The 27245-nt window shown below is 44.1% G+C and overlaps 1 protein-coding gene across 2 annotated transcripts in view; it reads left to right on the top strand.

Moving 5' to 3' along the window:
- Positions 1–9043: 9043 nt before the first annotated feature.
- The window catches only part of dscaml1 (Down syndrome cell adhesion molecule like 1), a 107521-nt gene continuing 89319 nt past the window's right edge, over positions 9044–27245 (top strand). Inside the window, exons 1-2 of one of the 2 annotated variants that reach the window (XM_030393623.1) lie at positions 9044–9226; positions 19368–19688. In XM_030393623.1, the coding sequence (XP_030249483.1) occupies positions 9184–9226; positions 19368–19688 (364 nt within the window). In that variant the 5' untranslated portion in view covers positions 9044–9183. Of the gene's footprint in view, positions 9227–19367; positions 19689–27245 lie in introns of those variants that run through there. The other variant, XM_030393614.1, reaches the window with a different exon arrangement.

Genomic DNA, 27245 nt, shown 5'->3' with positions numbered 1-27245 from the left:
ACGGGCGGGGTGGTTTTTTCTACTCCAAGTGGAGTAATTGCTGTATTTACATATATCTTCAGATGAGAACGTGATTGACTGGATTTGATTCACCTCATGAATGAACAGAATCTGCAGTGTCCATGTTCATGGTGATGAACGAACATGTTGTCATCCAGATCAACAATGTGGCTTTTAGATGTTTTTAATCCAGAAAAAAGCCTCAGTATGAGGCTCTGGCTGCGAAGATATGCTTGGTCTTTTTTCGACAAGTCGACAAGTCACAGTTTCGTAAAAGATACAGATGATTTAAGTTCAGTTTTTATATACTTCTAGTTGTTCAAGCTGAAGGCTTAAAGAAGCTTTTCTGTGTGTGTGTGTGTGTGTGTGTGTGTGTGTGTGTGTGTGTGTGTGTGTGTGTGTGTGCGTGCATGTGTAGAACAGGTACAGGAGTTTTTAAAGCGTGGGAAAGTGATAAGATCAAAGCACAGAGGGTCAAGATGGAAAGTCTGCCCTCAGCTAAGCTCCACGGCGTCCTTGCACACCTGCCAACTCTCTTCCTCTCTCGCATCAGTTTGTTGTTGACTTAATGTGATGTAACAGACTGGAACAGTAAAGATTTGAGTGTCAACAGCAGTGTTATTTATTTGTTCGTCCCTTATTTATGTCCCGTCGTGATATGTGGAAAGAGAGTTCACATGCACAGTGTCTCAAAGTTGATTTGAATGACTAGAGAAAATGTTCAGTGACCCAGTTTATGTTATTACCAACTAGGTATTAGTTTTAAAGTATAACCAATATCTTGACGGATGTGTTTGAAGAAAACACGACAAAGAAAAATAATCCACCGTGATTACCGTGTTTTTAATGTTAATCTATTATTTTTTTGTATCATTATGTTAGTTAATGTTTTTTGTTGCCCAGCTGTCTTTCTCACCACCATCGGCCACTTTGTGACAGGTTCACCCTCTTATTGCTTTCAGGTGTGCATTGAATGAACACACCTGTCAGTGCTTTCTGTATATATAGGACTGGTGTATGGCTTTAATCTAGCTCATAAATGTTTTGACTAATGGAAGTCAGAGGGCTACGTCCTACCTGCTTCTCATTTATTAAGCGAAACTCTCGCCAAAAAGCAACCGAGGCTTTATTTGGGATTGAATATGAGTCAAACATGTGAAAGCATAATTACGACGAAAGAGGCACTTTTAAGATTTACCGTAGTTTCGGTAAATCATGGGGCAAGACATGCTAGCATCAAAATCGCTATTTTTAGAACACTAAGAAGGCTCGACACAACATGAAACTTTGCTCGTAGCATCACTACGGTCTCTACTCATGAACAAGAGCATTGAGAACATTGTTTGTGTACACGTTAGCTGCTGCACCTCCTGCGTGTCGCCGTCATGCCAGACAAAAAGTGTCGATCCCCGAGTGCGACCTGACAGGCAGGAGAGTAATGGTGAACCGCTCCTCAAGCGTGCCTGTCAGGTCGCACTCGGGGATCGACACTTTTTGCCTGCCATGACGGCAACACGCTGGAGGTGCAGCAGCTAACGTGAGTAGTTCAAAAACCTTCTTTTTCATAAACTCTGAGTACACAAACAATGTTCTCAATGCTCTTGTTCATGAGTAGAGACCCTAGTGATGCTACGAGCAAAGTTTCATGTTGTGTCGAGCCTTCTTAGTGTTCTAAAAATAGTGATTTTGATGCTAGCATGTCTTGCCCCATGCACTCCCGTTCAAAATTAACGTGCCCAAAACCGAAACTACGGTAAATCTTAAAAGTGCCTCTTTCATCGTAATTATGCTTTCACACGAAGGTTTGACTCATATTCAATCCCAAATAAAGCCTCGGTTGCTTTTTGGCGAGAGCTTCGCTTTAAAAATCACGACCAATTATTTGACCTTTGACCCTATAATGCAGATACTTCAACCTGTCTTTGTATAACCTGAAAAAGATACACAGACAGTGCAACAGTAAATATAATCCTCTTCTTTTCCTCTTCCTGAGAAAATCTAAATCTGGCTTTATTCCTTATGACATCATATCTGTATTTACTGGTTTTAATGTTTTTACAGTAAAAAAGTTGAAATAGATGAGCAATTAGGGAAAAAATGGAAGCAATCCTCAAGTAATATTTTGTGAGGTTTCACCTTTTACCTAAACTCCTGTCCTGGAGTAAAACCCCCTGGTCCCAGGTTTTATGTTAATCAGTTAATTTGTCAGTGCTGTGAGTAAACTTTTCTGAGGGATTTGAACTTGACTGAACTGAAAGAGAAACACATTTTGACACGGAGCTGGTCGACTGCTGATCCACAGCCACAACATCAGGAGGCAGGGCCCTCCTCAGGTGATATTGTACTTCAGTTGTGTAAAGTCCCTTGTAAATGTGCGATTAGTCAAAATCAACTGAAATCCAGTTGTTTGGTTTGGTAATCTGTCTTCGCCAGGAATATTGCTAAGGCTCTGATCATTTAAAAATGACAAGAAAACAATCAAGGGAAAATGTGTTGTGCACTGTGGCTGTGGTTCAAAGTGTGTCTGGTGGGTTATTTTGTCAAATTCTTTTTAATTTAAGTGGAAGTTTAACAGATATTTTAAAAGAAACTCCCTTCACTGCTTTAGATGCTTTGAATTATCAAATTTCCCTGAAGTAAGAGAGAATTGATCTGCAGGTCAGACTTTCGCCATTATTGGTCTTTAGACTAAGACCTTGAGTTGGAGTCACTACTTGGAAACTTCCACAAGTCAGCATTAGATCTTCTAGTGATAACATCTTTAATTGTGACCACTGGGTGTCACTAGATATCTCTGATCAATATCTCTGTACAAGCCACGACCATATCCACCTGACTCACCCTTTAATGTATTCAGATTCCAAAGATAAATGTTAATCCTTTACTGAGCCGTACGAATTTCATTTGTCTCGTTATCCTTGAGGAACGCTGTCGAAGTCAGAAAGTGTGTTTGTGTGTCACCCACTGCGGAGCGAGAGCAGCGGGTCTCTGGGTTGGTCCCACAGAGGATGCCTCCAGCGGCAGCCATCTTGGAAGCGGTGGTATCGCCCTGGCACGGTGTGTTTCTTTTTCTTGTCTGCGGGCGTTCTGTCTGCCTCAGAATCGCACCGTTCCCCCATCTCCAATTTTGATTTTTTTTTTGTCTTTCTCTTTTTCCAGTCTCATCGTCTTCCTCCCCCCATCTCCCTCGCCTCCCTCCTCCTCAGCCATGCAAATAGTCTCATTTGCAAACGTGAAAAAACAAGTGAGAGGGGGAGAGAGAGAGAAATGGAGAGCTGAACCTCCAGCAGAAGAAGGTGCCCCCCTACACACACACACCACCTCCGCCCCTCACCCCATCCTCTCGTTATCCTCCCCAGCTCATTTGAATAAATTAACACCCCTTGATGTCTTGTGTGCACGCGCACGTACTCTCATGCAAAAAAAACGTACAAGCACGTACACACTCGAGCAAACACTTTCAAACACACACCCGACTCTAGGATAGGGGAGCCGCCAGAAATATATGTCCTGCACTTCGCCGCCATGTAGAGACACATGCTCACACAAACACACACACATCCTCAGATGTGCTGATACACTCTCACACATCTGCCACAACAATCACGCGTGCTCGGTTTAAAGGCAAACACACGCCATTGGTCGGCACCTTTTCCGTTAATGTACTGCAGCACGGAGGTGTGTGATTCATATTAGCCTAATGCAGAGGCTCGTTCATACACAGCGGCATGCGGAGCTAGCTTGGCGGCCCCCACTGAGGGGAAGCAGCTCTGCGGCATATTGTGGTTCTTGACAATGTTCAGGACTGACACTTCACAAAAAAACTGCAGTTCTTTGCGTGCCATGATGTGGCTTTAAAGGAACACAACTCCTCCATTTGACCCATCGTCGGGTAAATCCGCCTCCAGCTCCTCCAACCCCAATCCTGCAGCTCCCTCCTTATTCTCATTTGGATCCCGGTGACCTTGCGCAGAGCTGAGCAGCAGCAGCACCGCGTGCCCTCTCCATCTCCTAATTCTGACCTTGCTGCGGTTTATCGGGGCCAGGGGCTGTGCATTAATACTGGATACATTAGCGCTAATATGATCCTAGCATGTAGTCAGGGCCTGAGGGGAGCTTTGATTGTCTGAGCATTAACATTAACATCCACATTAACTTATCCGCCTCATCACTCTCTCCGTCTGCCCCTCACCCTCCCTTCCCTCCGCTTTCTGTTGCCCTGCACACCCGCTTTTTTCCTCCTCAGTCAACAAACTCTCTTCCTTTCACTCCCCTCCTTTCCTATCTCCTTCCCTATCTCCAGGCAACGACAGAGCGGAGTGATGGAGATGGAGATGAGTCACGTGGCCTCACTGTGTGGTTTTTTTTATTTATTTTAATGGTGTGGTTGCAGCCTGTCCTGGGTCCTGTCCTCGGTGACAGTCACTCGAGCTGTCTGGGAGCTGCTTGCCTTTTCTCCGGCCTGGCTGGCCCAGCTCAGCCTGTCAGCCCCCATGATGATCACTGTCTGACATACAGTACAACCTGCTTGGCGCTGTCAGGCCGACTCACATCAGCCCTTTAACCAGCTTGCCACGCTGCCTTTTGAAGTCCTGATGGAGACTCCATGCGTTACCGTGCGGGGCTGCTGCCGGGGCGGAGCTCGTTTTGAGTGTCAAGGCGTTGGGTGCTGTGACCAGTTTGTCATTGGGAGAGGAGCGTCGAGGTGCAGGATAGACGACGCTGAGGCAGGTTATATTCCCCACGAGTATCCATAACACTCATACACTCCAGGCTGCACTTTCAAACCTGGACTACGGTTTCGTAGCTGCATCCAGCGGTAAATGTGTCCCTCCCCATAAGAATAATTACACATCCTGATGTGCAGAATGCATAATGGAAGTGCTCCCACTCCAAATGTGTCCCTGTCATCGCCGCGGCGCTTGTGCACGTTCATGGGTCTGTTTGAGAGAGACAGAGAGGGTGCGTGGGTGTGTGTGTTTCCACCTGTTACATAATAGAGAGTGGAGGCAGAGTGTGCTGCCTCGCCTGCCACACTACAGCGGCTCTTCAGTGGGAGTGAGAGAGAGGCCGAGGCTTGCCTGAGCTCTGTTCCACAACCAGGACTACTTCTGGTTATGCCACTCAAAAAAACCCCAAAAAACGCCACGTTATATTACAGAGAGAGAGAGAGAAACCCGGAGAGAGTGATGGCGGAGGTTATGTCAAGTGGAAGGTGTGTGCTGTCAGATAAGTAGTGCGACTGAGTGGACAATGAGGAGAGCATCTGCGGTCGGACTGAAATGGATGACAACAACAATCAGCTGTGCTCAGGTGTTTGTTTCATCATGCGTTGATCATTCAGGTGTTTTTCAGTTATTTTTCCCCCCCCTAATCATTGATTAAAGCGTGAACAACAATGGCCTGAAACTTTTATTAAAGTCACAAATGTGTTTTTCTTCTTTTCCCTTCTGTCGAGTGTTTGAGCTTCCCTGTGCAGAATGACGTATGAGACGAAGCTGTTTTTCACATGTTATGCTCAAAGTGTAATTTTTTTTCCTGCGCTCACTGGAAATCAGATTTTAAGAGGCGGGGCTACAAGGGCCATTTGTGACTTCACAAGTAGTTTGGAAGCCCAGTCCTCCTCAGATATTCAGCAAACAGAAGTGTGACGTGTAAAATGTGAAGCCTCCAGTGCACATACACTGACAGTGGACCTCACAGTGAAGCAGGACACATCTTGTGTCCAGCCGTTAAACGTGAAATGAAAATGATCCGCATATTTTCTGATGTTTTTAATGAGGTACAATATGCATGTGTGGAGGGGGGTCCTTAAAGCTACTACAAGGAACTTCTAGCTGTTAATGCGACAGTCTAAATTTAAAACCGATCCTTCTTTATTGTCTACATAAGCAGAAGAGACTATTGGGGTGAAAATTAGCTATTATAACTGAAATAGCTGTTCTTCAAGCCTGTCACTGGGTCCGATTCTGACTTATCAGATTTGGATAAGTAATCAGATGAAAACTGTTTTTTTATAACAATGTGCTGAGGATGAATTGAGGAGTTTCACAGCTCGTGGAAAAGAAGCTGCTCTTTAGCTGGGTGGTACAGCAGTAAAACTTTTACCAGAATCAAAAACAAAATGAATGTTACTTCTAGGGGCTTTGAAGAACTTCCAAAACAAGAAGTCGACGTGTCAGTAGATCTGTTGGTACAATGGTGTTGAAATCACATCACATGGCGACCTCCCGCTCTTGGCTGTCTCCTGGTCAGGTGCTGAGCTGTAGTGCACATGTAAAACAGGCTGGCGTCACTGCAGGTTGTTTCCTCCTTCACTCCTCTTGTTTGATGTAGTTTTCTGTCTGTTCCTTCTGGTATTCTTCAATATTTTATTACCAATTGTCAGACTCGTACTCAGAAAACCGATTCCTAACATCCAGTGTGTGCAGTGGTGTTATGTTAGTGGGTATATGATTCCCTCCCAGCCTCATACACACCCGTCCCGGACCGACACCCCATAAGCACCGCCACACTCACTAACACATACATACAATACATAATAATGTAATAACAAAGAGATGCTGCTGGGTGCCAAAGAACCTACACTCTACATAAGTAAATAATAAATGCTTCTATCCTGTTTGTGGGTGCTACTGTGTGCACTTACATTGGTTTTTTTTTTTAATGTATTTATGTAAGGTAACAGGTTCTCTCTCACAAACAAGGAGATGCTGCTATCTGCTGATAAATGCTAATGTTAAGCTTGCTAAAACTTTACTTATTTTTCATTCATATGTTTTTTTTTCAAAGTTTAGTTTTTTGATTTGATATTTTTTTAGTTGATACATTTTTAAATTTAAATTAAGTGCACTGCAGACAGAGCGCAGATCTAAGCAAACATCTAAGCAAACCGAAACAATGTGCCTTGTTTGCTCAATAAAGGTACTAGCAAGCTAATGTTATCTACCTAGCTTGCGAACAGAGACGCTCATTAGGGAAATGTGCCACGAACAATGAGTGTTTAATCTAGCTGTAACGTTACCCTTGCTGGCTTAGCTAGTTTGCTAGCTACCTAGTAAGGTTAGCTCGTGAGTTACCTAAATTTCACAGTAAAACTATTAAACACTGACCGACGTTGAGAACATCGCTCGCAGCTAGCTAACTTCAGTTACACTTGATATGGCACAGCAGTAAATATAATTTAATACGCACACCTACCACTCCCTGCTGTTACAATAATATCTGCCAACTTGTATGTGACTTCAGGCTCCTTCTCTGTAACGTGAAGTGATTCTACATTATGTTTGCTAATTTTTAACTTGCAACGCTGAGAGCTGTTGTCTAGCCGGGGAAGTGACCATCAAGCAACTGTGTTCGTTTGGTAGGTGACGTCAGGTATAGGTCACAGCCAAAATGTTATGAATGGAAGTGAAAAGAGGAGACGCATTCCCCTGCAATATTAATTTTATTGCAGTTATTTACCCGGTATTTGCAAAACAAAATCACTTAAGTTAAAGTTCTGTCACAAAACTATATTGTTACGGATCTTTGCACATTTTTAAGTGGGTATACGGAAATCCTGGAGCTTTCTTAGTGGACATACGGCGTATACTTGCATATCACATAGACTACACCACTGAGTGAATGTTACTTATTTAAGTATGGCACTTTATACTTTTGAATGTAAAATTCTGAGGTAATTTAATTGAGTATTTCCATCTAATTTTCTGCCTTGTCTGTACCTCCACTCCACCACATTTTGGAGGCCGGCCGTTATTTGGCTGGTGCGATGTAAACAGGAAGTCATTGTCGAATCCGTCAAAATTTCTTAAATTATTTATTTCAGACTAAATATAATTTTTCAAGGAAACGCATTACTTTTAATCTGCGCCCCTCTAAACGCCCCGTAGATGTATTATTTTTGAAAAAATATAGCTTTTAATAAGCATATTACATATTCAACCTTTAAAGACTTTAAAGTATTATTGTAATGTTTTACGTGATATATTTACTTTTCCTCAAGTGTGACTTTTGAGTACTTTTTACAGCACTGCATATTGATACATAAAAAGCACAGGGTTGGTTGCTTGGTTGGTTCAGATCTTGGGCTATCCATGACCATGTGTCTATGATAATTGGTAGCTCTATTTTTAATGGAATACGTGATTCTGTTGTCAGTAACCAACGAAAGATGACCCTGATCAGTGCGACTGTGTGCGCACGGCCTGTGTCCCTGTGTGTGTGTGTGTGTGTGTGGGTGTGTGGGTGGGTGCTTGCGTGCGTTCGTGTGTCTGAGACAGAGAGATTCAAAGGGAGAGATTCACGGATCGAATGTATCGACCATCTCGATCACAGTATTAGCCCGATACGCACCTTTTTAATGAAGCCGATTATCGATAGCTGCCTCGTGCTGTGTTTTATTATTCAAACTATTCAGTTTGCGCTAAAGAAAAGTGACTTGAGCGCCACGAGTGTCGGTAGTGACACGAAGGTGCGCAGCGCAGAGCGCATTCCCACTCTCCCCTTGAATGAGATGGAGGCTGCAGCTTCTCCTCCTCCTCCTCCTCCTCCTCCTCCTCCTAATCACCTGGAATCCACACTCCAAAATTTTCTTTTCTAACTTTACAATGGCACACTCTGGACGATTTTACTTCGACTCCCTGCGCGCACCGCTGCTCAGACAATGACAACTGATATATGGAAATTCTTGAGCTGATTTGCATGGGAAATACGCGCAGGCTTTTTCCTCCAACGGCTGGTGCTTTCTTTACTTCCTTGCATAAAAGGAAACAATTAAATGACTTGTATGAGGGTGCGTTTTAAACTTTGGAAGTCCATCAGACTGCCGGATAAAAGGCATCGATCCCGTGCGCGTAATCCAGAGGTCCCAGTGGTTTCCGCTCGGTCCCCCGTTAGCGCGTACGGCTCACCTCTCCATCACGGCGCATCATTAGGATACCGGGGGTGGAGCGACAGCAGCCTGTCCCGGTTAGGGGAGGAGAGAACAGGGAGCAGAGGCGGTACTTTCTCCGCGGCTCGTTTCTCGGCGCTGGAGAGTGTGGGACCAGGGCTGGAGAGACCGCCGGGGAGCATCAGCAGAACCAGTCCAGCACGGAGCCTCGCCTGGCCGACCGCTGCGCCGTGCACTCTTCTCGGGGGGACTGCACAACATTCCTGCGAAATATAACTGCTTTTAATGGCATGTGGCTTGTAACTTTACTTCTGCTGTATTCTTTGCAAGAAGGTAGGTTGGAAAATGTGTCTCTGCGAGTGATGCTTATCTGCATGCCGCCTGCCCTCCAGAGCGATGCTCAAGTTGGCCGTGCGTGTTTATTAGCTTATCAGGATGATGAGTGGTGTTGGGTTGAATCGATGGAATCCTCAAAGGAGGGGCAGAGGTGTCAAATCAAACTCTAAATCACCTTTTGGAGGAGGACTGGCAACTTTTTTTTTCTTTCTTTATGTATTGAAACGATGCTCTCCTGATTGAGCCTTCGTTTTCATCCTGGAGCAGGGCTCGGACTCCTCTCCCGCGCACACAATGATTAGCTGATAACATGATCTTTTTCTTTTGAGAAAGAAATGAATGATCATAAAGCTCACCATGTGCATAAAATCAACGTGCACCTCGGTTGGGGATGCGCAGCGGGGAAAAGCCGCCACGGATCTCCAAAAGTGCACAGTGCGTTCGTTGAAGACGAGAAAAAGACATTTGCATTTTGCATGATGAGTGTGTGGAGGTGTCGTGAATATGGAGGCTGTTGAATAGAAGGAGAGGCTGATAAGGATCTGCGGGCGCGCGCACGGATAGATCCAAGCGCTTGGCGCTGGCCACAGCTGGAGGCTGTTTACTCGCAAAAAAGTCCGAGGAGGGCCAGAGGAGTTTAACGTATAGGCTGACTTTTCCTGTCCCAACACGAATTACATGTTAGTGTGCGCGTGTGTGTGTGCGCGCGCGTCATGATGGAGGGAGGGGAGGAGAAAGGGGGGGGGGGGGGGGTCCCTCGTGGGTTAGAGCACCCTTTTTATGAGTTATTATTTTGAAAGAAACACTGGAATATAGAGTATGAACACCAGTGTGTGTCAGTCTGCGTGTGTGTGTGTGCGTGCGTGTGTGGCAGCAAGGGTCAATACATTTTATGAGAGACGTGTGAACTGTTGCTGGGGGTATCGAGCGCTGGCCTTTAATTCGCAGATAATGCGCCCCAGTTGGGATGTTTAAAAGACGAGGCCGTCTATCAGCCCGCAGTTTGTTATTTTTCTTTGATTGAAAAAAACAAACAAACAAGAAAACAAGAAAATGTAGGAGTGTCGGTGTGAGCAGACTCGGTTGTTATCATCACCCTGGTCTAATTATTCATCCACCATTTTCTGTGGCACCAGATTCAGCTGATTGGCTTTCGCTCCCAGTGCTGCAGATGGGAGAGAATGATCCAGTTAGCCTCTGTTTTACCCGAAATCTCCTTTCTTTCCTTTTATTTCAGTTCCCATCACTTCGTTACAAGCACAGCGGGAATAAGGAACCGAGATTTTAGAAATGTTGATTCATTTTCATCCATTTTCGTCACACGCGCACACCTTTTTTTTTTAATTGTTTTTTTTTTACCGAACACACCTCATTGTAAGCCTTGATTGTTGACACATTTGTGAGGATGTGAAGCGTTTGTTCATAACTGTGAGTGTGTTTGGTGCTCCTGGTCTCCATCGTTGGCCTTGGCTGTGCCCTCTGCCAGGCTGCAGCTGCGGCGAGGACTTCTGTGCTGTTTTTTGTTGTATGTAATTGGATTACAGGGTCTATTTCGATTATACACACTGTACATCGCCCTGTCCCGTGACTGAACGAGATGTACTGTGTGTGTGTGTATGTGTGTGTCTGTGATGAGAGGAGGAGGAGGAGGGGGCTGCAAACAGCCACTGGAGCGGAAAGAGTGCTTGAGATGGGAGAGATGTAGATAACGCAGTGGAAAAAACAAACTTCCATTTTCTGTTGTTTTCCACGCCATGTTCCGCTCGTTTTGCACGAATCCTCTGCGACCCAACGCCTCGCGTGTCTGCGGTGTGTTTTACATGCGTGTGATTTTTTAATAAACTTTGTTTTTGAGGGGGGGAAGGTAGGTCTGTAATCATACATGCATATGCATTAGTAGTACTGCGTATTTTCCTGGCTCGGCCGCGCCTCCCTGAATGGCACACAATTCTCTTCTTTATTTCTTTTTTTTAATATATATTTTTACACCAGCATGAGAATAGATTTCAGATCACACCACTGCATACTTTTTCAAGAGAATTCAGTCAGTCCTTCCCCCCCCCTCCCCCTTTCTCTGTCATTAACACGACATTCATTAGGTTATTACTGACCGTTTGTTGTTTTGCTCTGGCTGCATATCAACACACCTGCACCCATGAGTGCGGAGAGGAGGGGGGGGGGGGAGAGGAGAGGGATGGATAGATGGATAGATAGAGGGGGGAGAGGAGGAGGAAGGGGGGGGGGGTACACTCATCCTTCTTTGTCATGATTTGGGAGGCTGCTTGTCATTTTATGGAAATAAAATTGAGACAAACTCAGCTGAGGGCTGCGTGGGAATCTGCTTTTAAGGCCTGATAGGCCAGAACAGGGCCCGAGAAAACTGGAAAAAGGGGCTTAGATAATTATAGCAATGAATATAGTTTTAACGACAGTCGCTTTGGTGTGGGATTTAAGGAGATTCAGACAGTGATTGTGCAAAGTTGAAGTAAAAAAAAAGAGAGAGAGGGGAAAAAAAATGCCGCGGAGTGATGGGGATGGAGTGAGAGCTCCGGCTATAATTATTTCATCAATTAATGTGATTCCGGTTTTATCCAGTTTCGGTCGACAGGGCCCTCTGCAACACACACTCGACATTAAACTGGATATTGACTGTGTTACAGTGTTGATCCTGCAGAGATGGAGTCTATTTTATGCACGCACTTTATTTTTATTTGTGCATTTTTGTAGACCAAGGACCTTTTTTCCGTTTAATTGTGTGTGTTTGTGTGTGTGTGTGTGTCTGATCAGAGAAAATGTCATCAGTTGCGCCATTTTTTAAAAATATTTTTTTGCTTGATTTCAGTAAATAAAACATCAACTTTCAGGACAATAATCATACACAAATGAAGTATGAAGGGCAGCTTTGGTCTCATCTGCTGTCGGATCGTCTGCATGAATAGTTCAGATTGTTTCCAGGTGCTCCTGTGTGCTCTCGAGGCCGGCCTGAGCCGCTCGTCTGCGGCGTTGCAGACCACGGGGCTGTGTGTAAATGTGGCATCAAAACAGATACCGACTGGAGGAGAAGCTCTTCGAGGGGGAGCCCAGTAATTGCGGTATGAGTCAGACTCTGGTGGCTACCAGGCTACACCCGCACGATGCTCTCAGAGACTGTTGCGTCTGGGTTGGACAACTGAGGCTTCAGTGGATGATGGAAGACAACAACTTCCTCCCTCCCTCTGTCTCTGTCTTTTTATATCACGGTGTGAGAGCCGGGTGGATTAGTGTGAAGAGGGCTGCGTGACGTGTTGTTCGAGACTGACTATTTCGGTCTATTTGAAGCAATATAAAGTGATTTGTGTGAGAACTTGGAGATGGAGAAGGTGTGCGTAAAAGTTTCGGCTGATACGTCAGTGAGGTCACACACAACTCAGTCATTTTCAGACACCTACAACGTTATATGATAGGATTTGTTTGTGAACAAAAATCGAAAATGTTCACAGAGCACTCCCACGATCTATCCATCGCATCCAAAAACGCACGAAGTCCCACTGGATCCCAACATGAAAAGGGGGGGGGGGGGGGCTCTATGTCGTATTTCTCCGGCTCCGAGTCCCGCTGCGCCCGCTCTACCTGTCAGTTTCCTCGGAGATAGACAGGTATAATAGCTACATGTCACTCTCAGGTTAACTCGCCTCCCTCGTTGTGCTCCGGCGAGCAAAGCATGTTTTCATTGTCGAGTGTAGCCTGCGCTCCGCTTTTTGCATTTAAACCGTCAAACATGTCCAATCTGAACTCAGATTTGTCCAATCGGAAGGCATATATTTAGCGTGAACATTATTTTCTGGGTCTCGAAAACACAGGAACACATTAGCAAGTGAGATCATGGTTAAGCTGTGGGGTCGTCCTCAAGCAGTTTTTGTTCTTTTTCGCTTAAGGGAGTTTAAAAAAAAATGTTTTTATATAAGTTAACGATCGTGCACGCACCACTCTCAAAAGACAATCCCAGCTGTTCCAAAATGTCTGTTTATCATCACAAAGCTGTAGCCCATAGCAACAACAATGTGACTGCGCTAAGCCTTCATGCGCACACACGCACACACACACACTCACACACATGCACGCGCGCACAAGTGGATTTTTACCGCTCACTCAACAGGTTTTACGCACAACAGTGGTGTCCGGTAGCCCGGTGACCTCTCCATTACGCACGGAGAAAGATTCAGGCTCCTGTCTCGAAATCACAAAAGAATCCAACAATCGCACTTCAGCATCCCACAATCAACTCTGTCTCTCGCTCTGCCTCTCTTTCTCTCTTCCTCCTTGCTCTGCTTACTATCAAACAATTTTTGGCCCTGTCTCTGAGGAAGAATAGGAAGGGAGGGAAAAAAAAACACATCTCTACAAATCTGACACTCACTTCAACAGCGGAAATCATCCTTTTGAAGTGGGAGATCTGAATTTTCAAATGCTGAAATGGCTGCTGCCTAATATTTTACTGACACTGCACAAACTGTGTATAGGGGTTGTTTACCACCACCTACCCTGCTCTCTCCCCTGTGTGTGTGTGTGTGTGTGTGTGTGTGTGTGTGTGCATATGCAAAGTGTATTCACATCCACTAATATCATGCCATGCAGTTTTTCTTGTCTTCACCACAGCGAAATGACACCGTGTTAGAAATGATTTCCTCTCTGACTGCACACAAAAGCGGAGAGACACATTGTCATGCAACCCTAATGCATATCTCAATCTGGAGTCATTGTATAGTGAATGAGCAGCACCCTCTATCAAACATGATTGTATCTTTTGCCTTTTATGTGCTGCCGTTTTTTTTTTTTTTTGCTGTGGCGTCACTGCAAAGGCTGTATTGCCACTAACTTCAATGCTTCAGCTGTTATTCGGCCTGAATGTGTTTTGTGTGCCGTTATCTGTAGTGCTACATGGTTCACCACATGGAAAATCTACTCGCTATTATGAACGTATATATGTGCAATCTCAAACGTATTTATGTGACTTTGTGTGTGTGTTTGAAGGAGAGAGAGAGAGAGCGGGAGGGATTTATAGCCCTGTTTTTCTATGCACGTGATGGTATGAATCTCAGCGTGCGCGCGTGTGTGTGTGCGTGTGTGTCTGAATGAATGTAGATGAGACAGAAAAAGCTGCATTATGCATAGCGGTTCACCATAGGCAATATCCTTGCTTCTCCAGCATACATATTCATACTCCATTTTCATATCCACTGCAAGAACAGGAAGAAAGTGCAAATGTATTTGAGTGTACAGCAAAGAAAGATTTGAGTCGAAAGAAAAAGTGAAGGTTAAGAAAAGGGAACAAATATGGAGGAAGATTGTGAAGGGCTCAGCTGACTGGGAAGATGTTTGTGGGTGTTTCTCCCCCCCAAATCACTTTTACCTTCCTCGTTGTAGTCGATGTGAGGAAGGAAATCAAAAATACAGTTCATGATCGGATGAGTGCTGCTCCTTTGCTCCGTCTTTCTCCACCGGGGAAAGGCTGGAAAGGGAGCCCGGGGCTACAAAAGGACTCTGATAACCATCTGAGGCCAGATGTTGCCCAAATAAAGAGGACAAAGTAGGTTATTGTGCTTCATGTTGTTTACATTAAATGTTCACAGTTGATTACATATATTTGACTGATTGCATTGTTTCTTTGCATCTCATTCCTAATTCATGGAAAGTCTGGGGAGGGTGATTTGTTTGTGTCCTTAATTCTGCTACTTAACGCAGATTACTGTACTTCATATGAAAATCAGACGTTTGCTGTCCCATTTGCAAACCTCAACTGTCAGATATCCCGCAGAGGTCAAGGCTTGAGGGAAGGCGAGACAATAAAAACTCCATGACAGCCTGTATCACATCGTATGTGATCCACAGCTGCAGCCTGGGAACACCTTTTGCCAAGTCACAACATGTTGACCTTTTACTCAGATCTTCTTATCCACGCTTCCTCTCTCATCCCTCCTTATTCCATTTCGATGTTTTGACATCGAACTTGAACCATTACTGCGATGAGACCCGTGGTCGTCATCGCCACAATTGGTCCTTTCCGCTGGAGGCCGTAATCCGTGGAGCGTAGACCCAGGCTCGCTTCTGTGTGGTTGCTACACATGTGTCTTTGTGTGCAAGAGTGTGTGTTTGTGAACTCGGTGACCTGAATTCATGCCATAGGACAAAGCGATTAGCCATCGCATCATAAGATGCTTCTTTTTAAGGGGTTTTCCCCTCCGAGTTTCAGTTCTTGCATCCGAGCTGTTGTTGCATTTTGAGGCCATTTTTGATTATGTCAGATGATGGTGTGAGGTTTGTGTATCTTTTAACAGATTGTCCGGTTTTAGAGCATATTGAGAATAAGTAGAGGTTTCCCAGCAATGGGATCACAGAACAAATCTGAGTGGATATGATTTACCGGCCAGGAAAGGAGAAAAGGCAGATTTAAAATAAGGAAAAAGGTAGAAAAAAAAGGCAAAAGTTTAAAAACTACAGTAGAAAGCAGTCCTTGACATTTTCTATGACGGGTACTTTTACACAAAGGGATACTTCTGCAGTTTCAAGGTAGTACCTGGAAAGATAATGGATCAGATTATTAAATACATACAGATTAGGATTTGATAAAAATAAACCAAAAATTACATGAGATTCACAGTATCACCATATGTGTGCTTAGGTGGAATATCAACACACGGGAATGAAAATTGATATGATGCTGATTTGTATTCAGTAAACTTCAAGTTATGACGAGATGACCAAGTTCTTCATGAACGATTGTTAGCAAGTGAGCATAAAAGCTGAAATCGAGTGGTAAAAGTAATGGATAAATGGTAGACACAACCAGCTGCTGCCATTTCAAGTGGTAAAGAATAACAACTTGTCCAAACCTACATTAAAAAAAAGGACTGACGATTAGAGGAAAGCTTGCTCTTTAATGCACAGCGAGAGTTCAACCACAACTTGGCATGGGACGACTATCCTGACCAAAATAACTTTGATTCACAATATAAGATAAGATATGAAAAGATAAGATGAGTTGCGATAGTCCTTTATTAGTCTCACCACACTGAAATTTGCATTGTTACATCAGCAAAGGGGAGAGCTGTGATCTGCTGGTTGTACAGTCTGACAGCCGCAGGAAGAAAAATATCCTGAAAATAATCCCAAAATACGCTTTCAGCTATTAAAATGCCACATAAACATACTGGAATCATGTTGCCTGACATTTTGTTCTGGACAGACATCTTTTCCCTTTTTTGTTTTTAAAAGAAAACATCCTTTTTAGTGACACACAAACCGTTTGGCAAACAGAGATGGAAGGTGGTCACAGATGGAGGGGAGTGCAAATTGGAGTTGTTGGTCGGCAGGTCAGAAACCTTCCTCTGGCAGGTTCTGTAGGTGGGCACCCCCTTCCCTGTCATTCTGTAGTTTGGAATATATAGTATTTCCAAACATCATATTACATTTTTTTGTCAGGGAAATACAATGGACAAACTGAGTCCTTCGGTCATGGTGACAGGATCATGTCCTGTGATCCCCCTTGTGGCACTTCAAAATAGATCAGGAAATCAATATCGGACTGTGCGGTAGCGAGCTATTAGACAGCTATGTCAAGTCACTCATGTGAGGATATCTGTGATTCTCCTGATCATGGAAATTCACCTGAATGTGTTTTATTGTGATGCCTGATGAAAATCTTTTTTCTTTGTGATTGAATACCATCTAACAGTTCCACGAAGGCCATTGAAGGTGTAATTAAGGGGTACTTGAGCCCATTTTTATTTTTTTTTTGGATGCACTGGACAAAAAAAAAAAAAGAGGAACCACACATTTGAAGAATAACAGTATTTTGTGATTACCTGTATGTGAGAGGGGACAGTATTCTAAGGGCAGATTCTTCTACAGTTTCTTTTTTTTTTGAGGGCTTTTACAGCTAGAATACTTTGTTTTTGTGATGAAAATATTCTGCTTCTAAAAATAGCGGCTGTCATCAAAGAGAAGCAGGTCACTGTCACTGGTATCATCTGCTAACAGTTTCCTCCTTGTTTACTCTGTGCGGAAACTCTTCCGTGTGTTCCGCACATTGCGCTGCTCTCCGGTGCTGAAAGTGCAGATCAGTCAGCCTCGCAGCCTGCGAGAGTGATTGACATGGATTCGAACGGCAGGGTGGATTGAACTTGACCTGAATTCAGGATTTTTTTGAACACAGAGGATCTGCTCCAATTTTTTTGCTGGTAGGCAGGAGAACAATGACTCTCTACATCCTCAGCATCTCTGCCGCGCTTGCGAGCAGCGATCCCATCTCTCTCCCGCACACCTCAGCCTCGGCTTGTCGGCTGAGTTTGACATCAGGAACCGAGGCAGTCATTTAACATTAACCTCTCTATACCTTTGACCTTACCACACACGGACGCGCACACACATAAACACACTCGTTCCCTCACTCAGCTGCATCCGAACACCTTTGCACCTGAGCACCTTTCTTCCCCCTAGCCAGCCACCCGTGTCCTGTCTACAATATTGCGCTCCCCGGTCTCTCCTTGCACTCCACGCCCACGCACACACGAGAACCAGGGAAGTCGGACGTCGGCCTCCCACAGCAGTGCGATTACAGGGTGGATAGACTGTGTGTGTGTTAAATGTGAGAGGAGATTATGTGGGTTTAACTCTTCTGCGTCTGGCATACAAATTCCAATCGCACAACGTTGCCTGTCTCAAGTGTGGCAGGAAAAAGACAAGAGGGAAGTGTGTTTGTGTCTTGGGCGGGGTGAAAGAATGACGGCAGATGGGAAACACGAATGAAGCAACTGAGGGAGATAAGGAGGAGAGAGTGAAAATCACCTTATGCCACTTTGGGCTTTATCCCTAATCCCTGCATTTTACTTCAGAGCCTTTTCTCATGTGATTCATCCCTTTCATGTCATGTTATTAATGTCATTGCCTGTTACTATTTATACTGGACAGAGCAGATATAAAAAACTGTCTTTTGTATCAACTGTTCATCCATCTCGGCATGTATTAAGATCTTAAAAAGACAGCCAGTGGGCTTCTGTCTTCTCCTTTAATAGCTAGTTACTAATGATCTCCATTGATGTGGAGGATCACTAGAAATTAGAGCCTAAATGACATCTGATAGCGTCTTTATATCTCCATTGATGTGTCTTTGCAGACACCCTATTTTCTCCGAGCGCAGAGCGAATTTAAAGAGATAGGGCTAATCCAGGCATTGTTGACACAATCCGGGAAAAGGGATTAATTAAGTATCATTGTCTGAGAAGAAACTTCTCTGGCTCGGGGCACAGCGTCTTCCCCTGGCCTCCAGCCAAGCTGAGCTCAGCACTTCTTTACTCTCCCCTCTGTACACCCACCACCACCACCACCCACAGCAAGCACACACACTCACAGAAACACACAGATCTTAAAAGACGCCTCGCTACCCGGCTCTAAACTGGAAGAGGGCGTTTTGAGAGAGAGGATATATGGTGGTCTCTCTCCCCGAGGACGACTTATCTGGCAGCAGCTCTTCATCTGCGCCACAAAACCATTGTTTTACAGCAAACATCTGCGTTATCCAGCTCCTCAGGCTTGTACGGCTGCAGATACTAGCTACAGTAAATATGACGGACGTGAGCAGGCCTGAGGAGCGCAGCAGTCTGCCAACACGCCTGTGCGAGTGCTTTGCCGTTTGAACGACAGAGGATATCAACAGGAACGATGAGGGTGGTGGGAAGGTCAGGTCATGTGACCTCTTTCGTCCTCATATTGAGAGGCAGATTTCCAAAGAGCTCTCTGGACACATATATTAGATTAGAGATATTAGGATAATGCGTATGGAATGAGATGGACGGCTGCAGTTTGGCACACAGGGAGGAAGTTGTTTGGGTTGAGGTGACCCGAATGCCTGTAGATCCAGCTTGTATGTGTGTTTCTGTGCGAGTTTGTGTGAGATCAGGTAGTATTTATTTTTTGAGTAATATATTCAGGTGAGTCATTGCACGTAAATATATTGTATTCCAGTGGATTGAGTCATGGATAGAAATATTTTAATGAATCTTAAGAGCATATAGCACACAGACATTAATATTTTTCAATGAACTACTGATATTCATGTTTCCTGCCAACTAACTAACTGTCTCCCTTTCTGTCATTCTAACAGTCAACAGTGAGGATGTTGTCTCTACGCGGCTGTACTTTGTGAACGCCTCCCTGCAGCGGGTGACCTTCTCCAGCTCGGTGGGGGTGTCCCTGCCCTGCCCTGCGGGCGGCGCCCCCCATGCCGTCCTGCGCTGGTACCTGGCCGCCGGAGACGACATTTACGACGTGCCCCATATCCGCCACGTACATGCCAACGGCACCCTCCAGCTCTACCCGTTCTCTCCCTCCGCCTATAACAGCATTATCCACGACAACGAGTACTTCTGTACTGCTGAGAACCAGGCGGGCAAGATCCGTAGCCCCAGCATCCACGTCAAAGCAGGTGAGGGTTTGACACTCTAGATGCAACTAAGCAAATGAGGCACTTCACTTATTTTTCTCTGCATGCCTTTTGAAGTTGTTTCATAAATTGTGACATTATCCTTGTGTAGCCCAATTTCTGGCTGTCTTTTGAACAAAGTACAAGTTCAATCTAACTTGACAGAACTTTTAACTATCCCCTTAAAAACTAGAATGTCACTCAGTAGAGCACACACCTCTGCCGAGGCCCAACAGTCCACTTTGATTTAATCAAGCCTAATCCAACATTAAACTGGTTAGCCCTGTATCACACTGAATGTTGCACATAACTGCTTAACCGTAATTTAAGATCACCAGATTCAGCATCTGCGTCAAATTTTGCTCACTCGTAGTAAATTAACAAACTTAGGTCTGTTTTTCTCGCGAAGATCCATGCATTATTCCTTTAGAAAGTGACAAAAATGTTGAAAAACGCAAAACATGTAGCAATGCTAAAGATGTCTGGATCTGTCCTTTTATCCAGATCTGCACCAAAGGTAAATAGGGTCTATTCTGGGCTGCAAAAATCCGTTCAGTAGTTTTTGTGTTATCCTGCTGACAAACCAACCAACCAACAAATAAACAGACAAGGTTGAAAAGACAATGTCCTTGGCGGAGGTATCAACGAAACACTGCCTCCTCAGCCAGTCTGCGCCTTCTTTATATATATTTTGAAATCTACTGAAGTGTGGTGGGATTCCAGTGGCGTGGCTCCAATTAGCTTTGCTTATGTTATGTCTGAAAAGGACCTTTGTTGTACATTTTGTTAAGCTGTACATTATAACAAATGTTTCCAATAACGATCCAACCCAGAGAAATGTGTCGTTTTATTCAAGATTATGCTGCGTCTCATTTGGTTGCCTGTTCTCTATAGAATCAGAGCGTGAGGAAGGAAGTCGTAGCGTGAATTAAACTTGAATACATTGGCTTGTCTGTGAACATTTCTGCCCGAATCATGTAGATGGAGGTTTGCATGACGAAGACAACTTCCATGATCCCTGACGCTACTTTTTTGTTTTGATTGAGAGAAAAAAAATTACATACTATGCCTTTTACGAGTTTTAAAATTGAAGCCCACGAGGGAGAAATATCCTGACTTTTATTCCCAAATATGGGTCAGGCTTTAAAAAACACAGAGGCCTACATTTCCAATAATGCAACTTAATAATGTCTTGCATAAGATCCTCCCTCCCCTTATCTAAGTTGGTAACACACTTTCTCTTGATACAAATAACAATCTCAAGTTCAATGTGAGATTACCCTGTGGAAAATTTCCATATAACCTTAAGGTCATACCTGAAAAAATGTCCGACTTTTACACACCTTGAAAACGTCACAACAGCATTAACATAGCTACAGCACAGCATCTGTAAAGATGGTCACCCGAATGGCAGCCATATTGGCTTCCCAAACCAACAACTCCTCTCAGTGGGGGTGAAGTGTCCCAAAGCTCAGTGTCTTGACCCTGTGTATTAAAAAATCCTCCTGAAGACAGACACACAGTCACACAGGCAGTTGGCTCTGTGACCTGTCCACACTCCCTGCCAAGGTCAAAGCTGGAGAGAGACACCGAACACACCGAGGGAAGGTGTTACTGCTCTTTCTCACACTCTCTCTCTCTCACACACACACACACACACACACACACACACACACACACATAAACATCGTAAACACATGCATACGACCTAATGTGATATACACACTGGATACACGTGTATACAACAGACTTGCACGGGTGTATGTTCACGTGCACACTCATCCGCACACACTCACATGCACACCAGCCTGTGCGTAGCTCATGCCAGCAAGCCTCCTGTCTCCCAGTCTCTCCATCTGTCCATGGACTGGAAAGTCCCCTAACTACACACACACACACACACACACACACACACACCCCACACACACACACACAGCCATTTTCGTCAAGCTGGCTCTCGGTGTTTAGTTGCCAGCTCTTTGTCAGGGTGTTTGGCAGGAAAGATTTTGGAGAGTCAGCTACAGACATGGAAAGAAGTGAACAGAATCATGAAAAAAAGTGGATTTTCAGGTCATGGTAATCGCCAGGCAGACATTTTGACTGTGTTGATCAATCCTGCATGAAGAGACAGTCAGCAGTTCTCCGCACCACACATGGAGACGAACAAATGTATTCTCCAAAATGCTGCTGGATTCTCTTCTCTCACACACCCATAAACACACCCATATGGCCTGCGTGGTCCCCAGAGGAGGACAGTCCCTCCAGCGTGAGAGTGACCTTCTAGCCAGCCTCAGTGTTGGGATGACCTTCCCACCCAAATAATTACAACAATTAATCAATTAAATGCTGAGGCAACCACAACTCCACAGCACCATAACCAGGGCTCACGTGCATGCGTGTGCACCTCATTACCTCCAGAGTCCTACACAGCACACACACACACACATGCTCACTTACACGCTTGCACACATACACAACCCTGCAGTTGCCATGGGCGACAGAGGCGTGAGCGCTAGGGTGTGGCATGCCCCGTCTCAGGTGGCGCAGGAGAATGATGACAGCTGACAGCTCGCAGTGTGACACCCCCCCCAAAAAAAATCTGCCCCACCCCCACTCCCCCATCTCCATCCGTCTCGTTCTCCCTCCCTCTCTGTCTCCCCTCTCTTCACATCTTCACATCTCTCTCTCTATCCCTCTCCCTCTTTCTCACCCTCTCCCATGCATGCTGATTGTGGTCCAATAATAGCACCAGCACCTGTCTGGATAGCTCTACATTTATGAAAATCACTATGTGGGCTGCTTGTTTTTCTTCCTGTATATGTTTCATTTTTTTTGGCTCTGTCAGTGTGACTTATTTAGTTTTCAGTTTTTCTTTTTCTTGTTTTCTTTCTCCACAGGCTTCTTTTAAAAGATCTGTTGAATGCATGTATTTTTTGTATAAAATTGTTTGATGAGGTTTGAGAGATGACTAAAAAACTCTTCGTTAATAGTTACTTTTTTAGACAAAAACTATTTTAGGACTTTTACAGAAAGAATCATCATATGATTAAGTATATACGGCCCTCAAAAAGCTTTTGCTGCAACTTCAATTGGGTCATGATCTTCAGTTTGCCAGTTTTAACTTAAAATCATGTGTGCTTACTGCTGGTCTTTTTTGAGTACTTTTTATTTTTATTTTTGTTTGCATCTTTTCTCAAGTTTCAGGCTGCCATTTGTTTGCACTAACTTCTTCATGTCATCATAATCATCTGGTGGGCTTTTAAAACTTTAATTTTTTCAAAATTGTGTTATGCATCCCACTATACACTGCTGTGACACGTCCAGATTGATTTGTCACAACAATAAGATGACTGAGCGATAAATGAAAAGCAGAGTTGATGTCTGCTGTCATGGATTATGCAACTCAAGTACATTCAAGCGTCTGCCATTTTAATTGTCAGACCATATGGAAATTAATTCAATCCAATAAAGGCTTTGAAGGAGGGAAAATTAACAATACATGAAACAATACAGCATTGGTAGTCAGTGGTGAGGTCTTTAAAAAAAAAAAATCCAAAAAGACATTGCTAGAATGAATTGAAAATGTGAGCGTCTTCTTCCCGTCATATATGAGCACCATGTGCTTCTGCATACATTGATGTGGGATCGATTATTTTAACTTTATAGCCGCATATATTATTGTTCTATTAAATGTCATGATCAAAGTGACGGAATATGGTTTGATGAATATGTTTGTTGCTAATTTTAGTCAAATGTAACCTGTTTCAGTTTTGAAAACTATGCATAAAGGAACATATCATCTGTACTTATTCTTCCTTTCAGACAGGAAAAAGAAGCCAACTGGCTGAGTCTCCAAAAGAATCTGTCAGTTGTCAAACATAGCACTATCAAAGAAAAAAGGCAGAGAAAATCAATTCCACATTGACAAAAAGATTCAGTATTTTCAATTTTGAGAATAGGACCCTAACCCCTAACCCCTTTTTGTCTGTGTGTAACATATCTTGAAATTTTTTGCATTTTTCAGGATCCCCTCTTATCTCCTCTCAAAGATGAGTCTCCTCACAATGCATTTAACATGTTTTTCCTCTATGATTCACATCATTTTCACTTTTATGTAATTTCTATAGCTAGGTTTTTTTTGACAATAAAACTAAAGACCAAAATTGATTATGTTGTGAGGTAACATGGGATCATGGGACCATTGCCAAGGTTACGGAATAATCATGCAATAATTGTGCACCATCACGAATGAGCAATATAAGCAATGGCAAACAAAAGCATGGCTATTGAGCTGGTTAACTGACCAACTTTTTTTGATCTCTGCATCTGCTATTCACCGCATTAAGATCACCAGGCTTGGAAGCCAAATTTCCCAGTGGCCAAATTATGTAATTACAACATCATGTGATGCACTGGGGCCCAAAAACACTTTTTTCCATAAGCTTACACTGGGGAAAAAGCGGTTGTAAAACGGTGGATACAAATTTTTGAGCGTCAAAAGCCCCGCAGCAAGATTGTAGTCATTTAATCTCTATTAAAGTTGCACACACTCTATAGGCCCAACAATGTGGAAGGTCCAGGTATATTTATACCCTGGAAGTTGAGCTGTTTTGGCTTCATGAACCACTGAGTTGCTTGAATGCTTCTCCACCTTCAGCGCTGTAAAGAGATTTTAATTGTTTGATTGATCCATGGTACCCGCAACCCTAACCCTCTAGTTGCAGGCTTGTAGACTGCACAACACACCACTGAGATCTTTTCCTTAACCGAACCAAGTAGTTTTGGTGCCTTGATCAAACCAAACTGTGACTGTTTAAAGGGTGTGTCATGAAATCATCTGACTACAGTAGGAAAAAAGAGATATGAAGCCACTGACAGGCAACTAAATGAAACACACCATTACCCTGAATGAAGTGAATGATTTCTTTGGTTTGAACATTGTTGGGAACATTTAGGATAATGTAAGTACGTCACTCAACAAAATATATAACCAAGGTCTGGTTGTTCGTTTCATATTCTTATTATATCTTGAAAGGACCTAATGTCAAAATGTGTTGTGTTTCCTCATGAAAGTACACCGTACGCACATACAATTAGTCACTGCAGTTGTTTGTGCCAGAAAAATATTCTGGCTGAGTCAGAGGGTTTCATGTTTTGTGCCCCGTCTGCCTCCTCACACAAACTTAATAAAATGAAACGAGGACACCTGTTCATTGAGCTCACTTCGTCTCCCTTTTGTCCCGACTAAAATCGCACAACCCTATGTTGGCCCGGGCCAAGGCAGCAGGTGTTTAGATCGATTTCCTCCATCTGCCCTCGTCATCTTTTCTCTGGCTGACATTTCCTTACTAATACAGTAAGTAGGGTTCCTGAACCTGATACACAAGGGCTGCTTTCAATAATGAAACCCACGTCCATTCATTTCTCCCGCATTTCATTATTTTCCCTGTCTCTATCTCTCTCCTTCTCTGTGTTTTTGCTGCTTTGCTTTATGAATAAGTAAATGCAGTATTTGGTTTCCCCGTCGTTAATTATTGAAGCGACAGTGATACAAGACTTGCCTCCCAGTGCGCCCAGTGCACCAGACCCATGTTTTAGCTCGTTCCTAGGCAACCGGGCTGCATATAGTCAGGCATCAGTAACATCCTAATGATTCTGCTGCGCATGCGATGAGGGGGAGTGCAATTTACACACAAATCAGTTGGGCTACCATTTGCATCCTGTCACAAGGCTTAAGAGGATGAATATATAATGTTTTTGTTTTTTTGCCTCCGTGTCTTTTATATCTTGGAAGAGGAACGTGTGTTAAATGACAATGCCATCACAACAGTTGCCTGTTATTGGAGGTGGTTACATGGTTGTGTACATGGGCTTGTTACCACACAGGGCTTTTCAGACTGGCTTTTAATGGGGGAGATGGAGTGGTGGAACAACACCTTCTTAGAGGCTAGCAAGTGCAGGGGTCAAAGCGGAGGAAGTACAAACCTCAGGTGACCTTGACTGGATCGGAATCTCCGCTGAGTTGACATGTGATAACTGCCATCGTTGCGCCAAACATTTACAAGCTGTCACACTGGTTTTGAACACTCTGTCGGAGGCACATTGGGGATTTTCCCTGATATTGACGGGAGGCAGAAGGGTCAGTCGGAGAGTAAATAAAAGATTGAAAGAATTGGCTGGGCCTCAACAGCCGAGGCTACTCAGTCGATCCTGGGTATTGATCCGCAGGTAGATGGCATCAATGAGAGGCAGCGGCTGTTTGAGTGAAGCATTGAAATGAAGACTTGATTGGAATTATTTGTCCTTTAGCTTTGACTTGTTTACAAATGAGGCTTCAGCTCACATTAGCGGCCAGTGTGTCGGGTGACCAAAGCGATAAGTAATATGCTCCCTGGAGGATATCTTACTGCAACCATTAATTTCGCTGAGGCGGAAAGTAGCATCAGTAACACCACAACTGGTAGTCTCAAAATCCAGTGTTGTATACCTCATCTTTGTTTGGCAAGGTTAAATTTCACCAGCGTGGACAGATAATCCACTCCAGTCTGTGCCCCTTCAAAAGTCAGGAAAAGGGAGAAAAAGGGTCTAAGGTTCAGCCAATTATCAAAAAGTAGAACAGTGTAAAAGCAATGGACGGAATCAGACAAAGACTTGGGAGATTAAACCTCGGACTTTAAGGTGAAAGACTCCCCACCATTCGGACAAGGACATCGGCTTTGGTTCCACTGGGTTCCAGTGACAGTGGCGGCTGGCATAAAGCATTATTAATGACCAAGGAAACTGGCCTTCAGGCTAGGCGTTAATTATATCACTGGAGAGCTGGGGGAGAGAGCGAGCTCGCGGGAGGGTGGGGCCACTCCCTGTGTTTGTGTGTGTGTGTGTGTTTTACATTGTTAAGCCATTACTGTCCTCATTTCTAAGGGAAGCCTGGTTGAAAAGCATTGATAGATTGTGTTAGATTATGATACCAGGAACACTCCCCAACATCGGCCTTTCTGAGACACCACCCCTGTTCTTTTTTTCATCTCACTCTCATGTTAAAAGTTGCAGGGGAAGATTTTCAAAATGGCCCTCTGCACAAATGAGATCAGGATGGAGGGTGAGCCTGCAACGGTTCAGCTCAGTACAGTTCAGTTCAGACATTCATTCAGTCGAGCCAGCGTGCCCTTGAACTACCTGTCTCTCCTCCTCGCCAAAATAATCCATTAATTTAATTTCACTTTGCTTAATTTATTTAATGAAAATGTATGCTCTGATTCAGCATTTTACATTTCTCACTGATCTAAATGTGACAGAGTTAACTGGAGAGATAATTTGGTTAGCTACAGGCTACTGTTTTCGTCATTAAGCCCGTCTTAATCACCACCATCCTTTCTGTACACTGGCACAGATTCACAGCCTAGTGCTCTGCATGCCATGTGCACCGGGTCTGTTTTTGATGCCTGGCGCCTGCATGTGACAGGTCCATCGGCCGTGAGCGTCCCTCCACTCCTCGCCGTCTCATAGCATCTGTGGCGTTGTTCTTTAAAAGGCCAAGGGCCACTCACTGCGGATCCCCTT

This window comes from Sparus aurata, chromosome 2 (assembly GCF_900880675.1).
Source record: "Sparus aurata chromosome 2, fSpaAur1.1, whole genome shotgun sequence".
NCBI classification, from domain to species: domain Eukaryota; kingdom Metazoa; phylum Chordata; class Actinopteri; order Spariformes; family Sparidae; genus Sparus; species Sparus aurata.
Note: the sequence above shows the minus strand (reverse complement) of the source record. Positions and strands in the feature narration are given on the sequence as shown.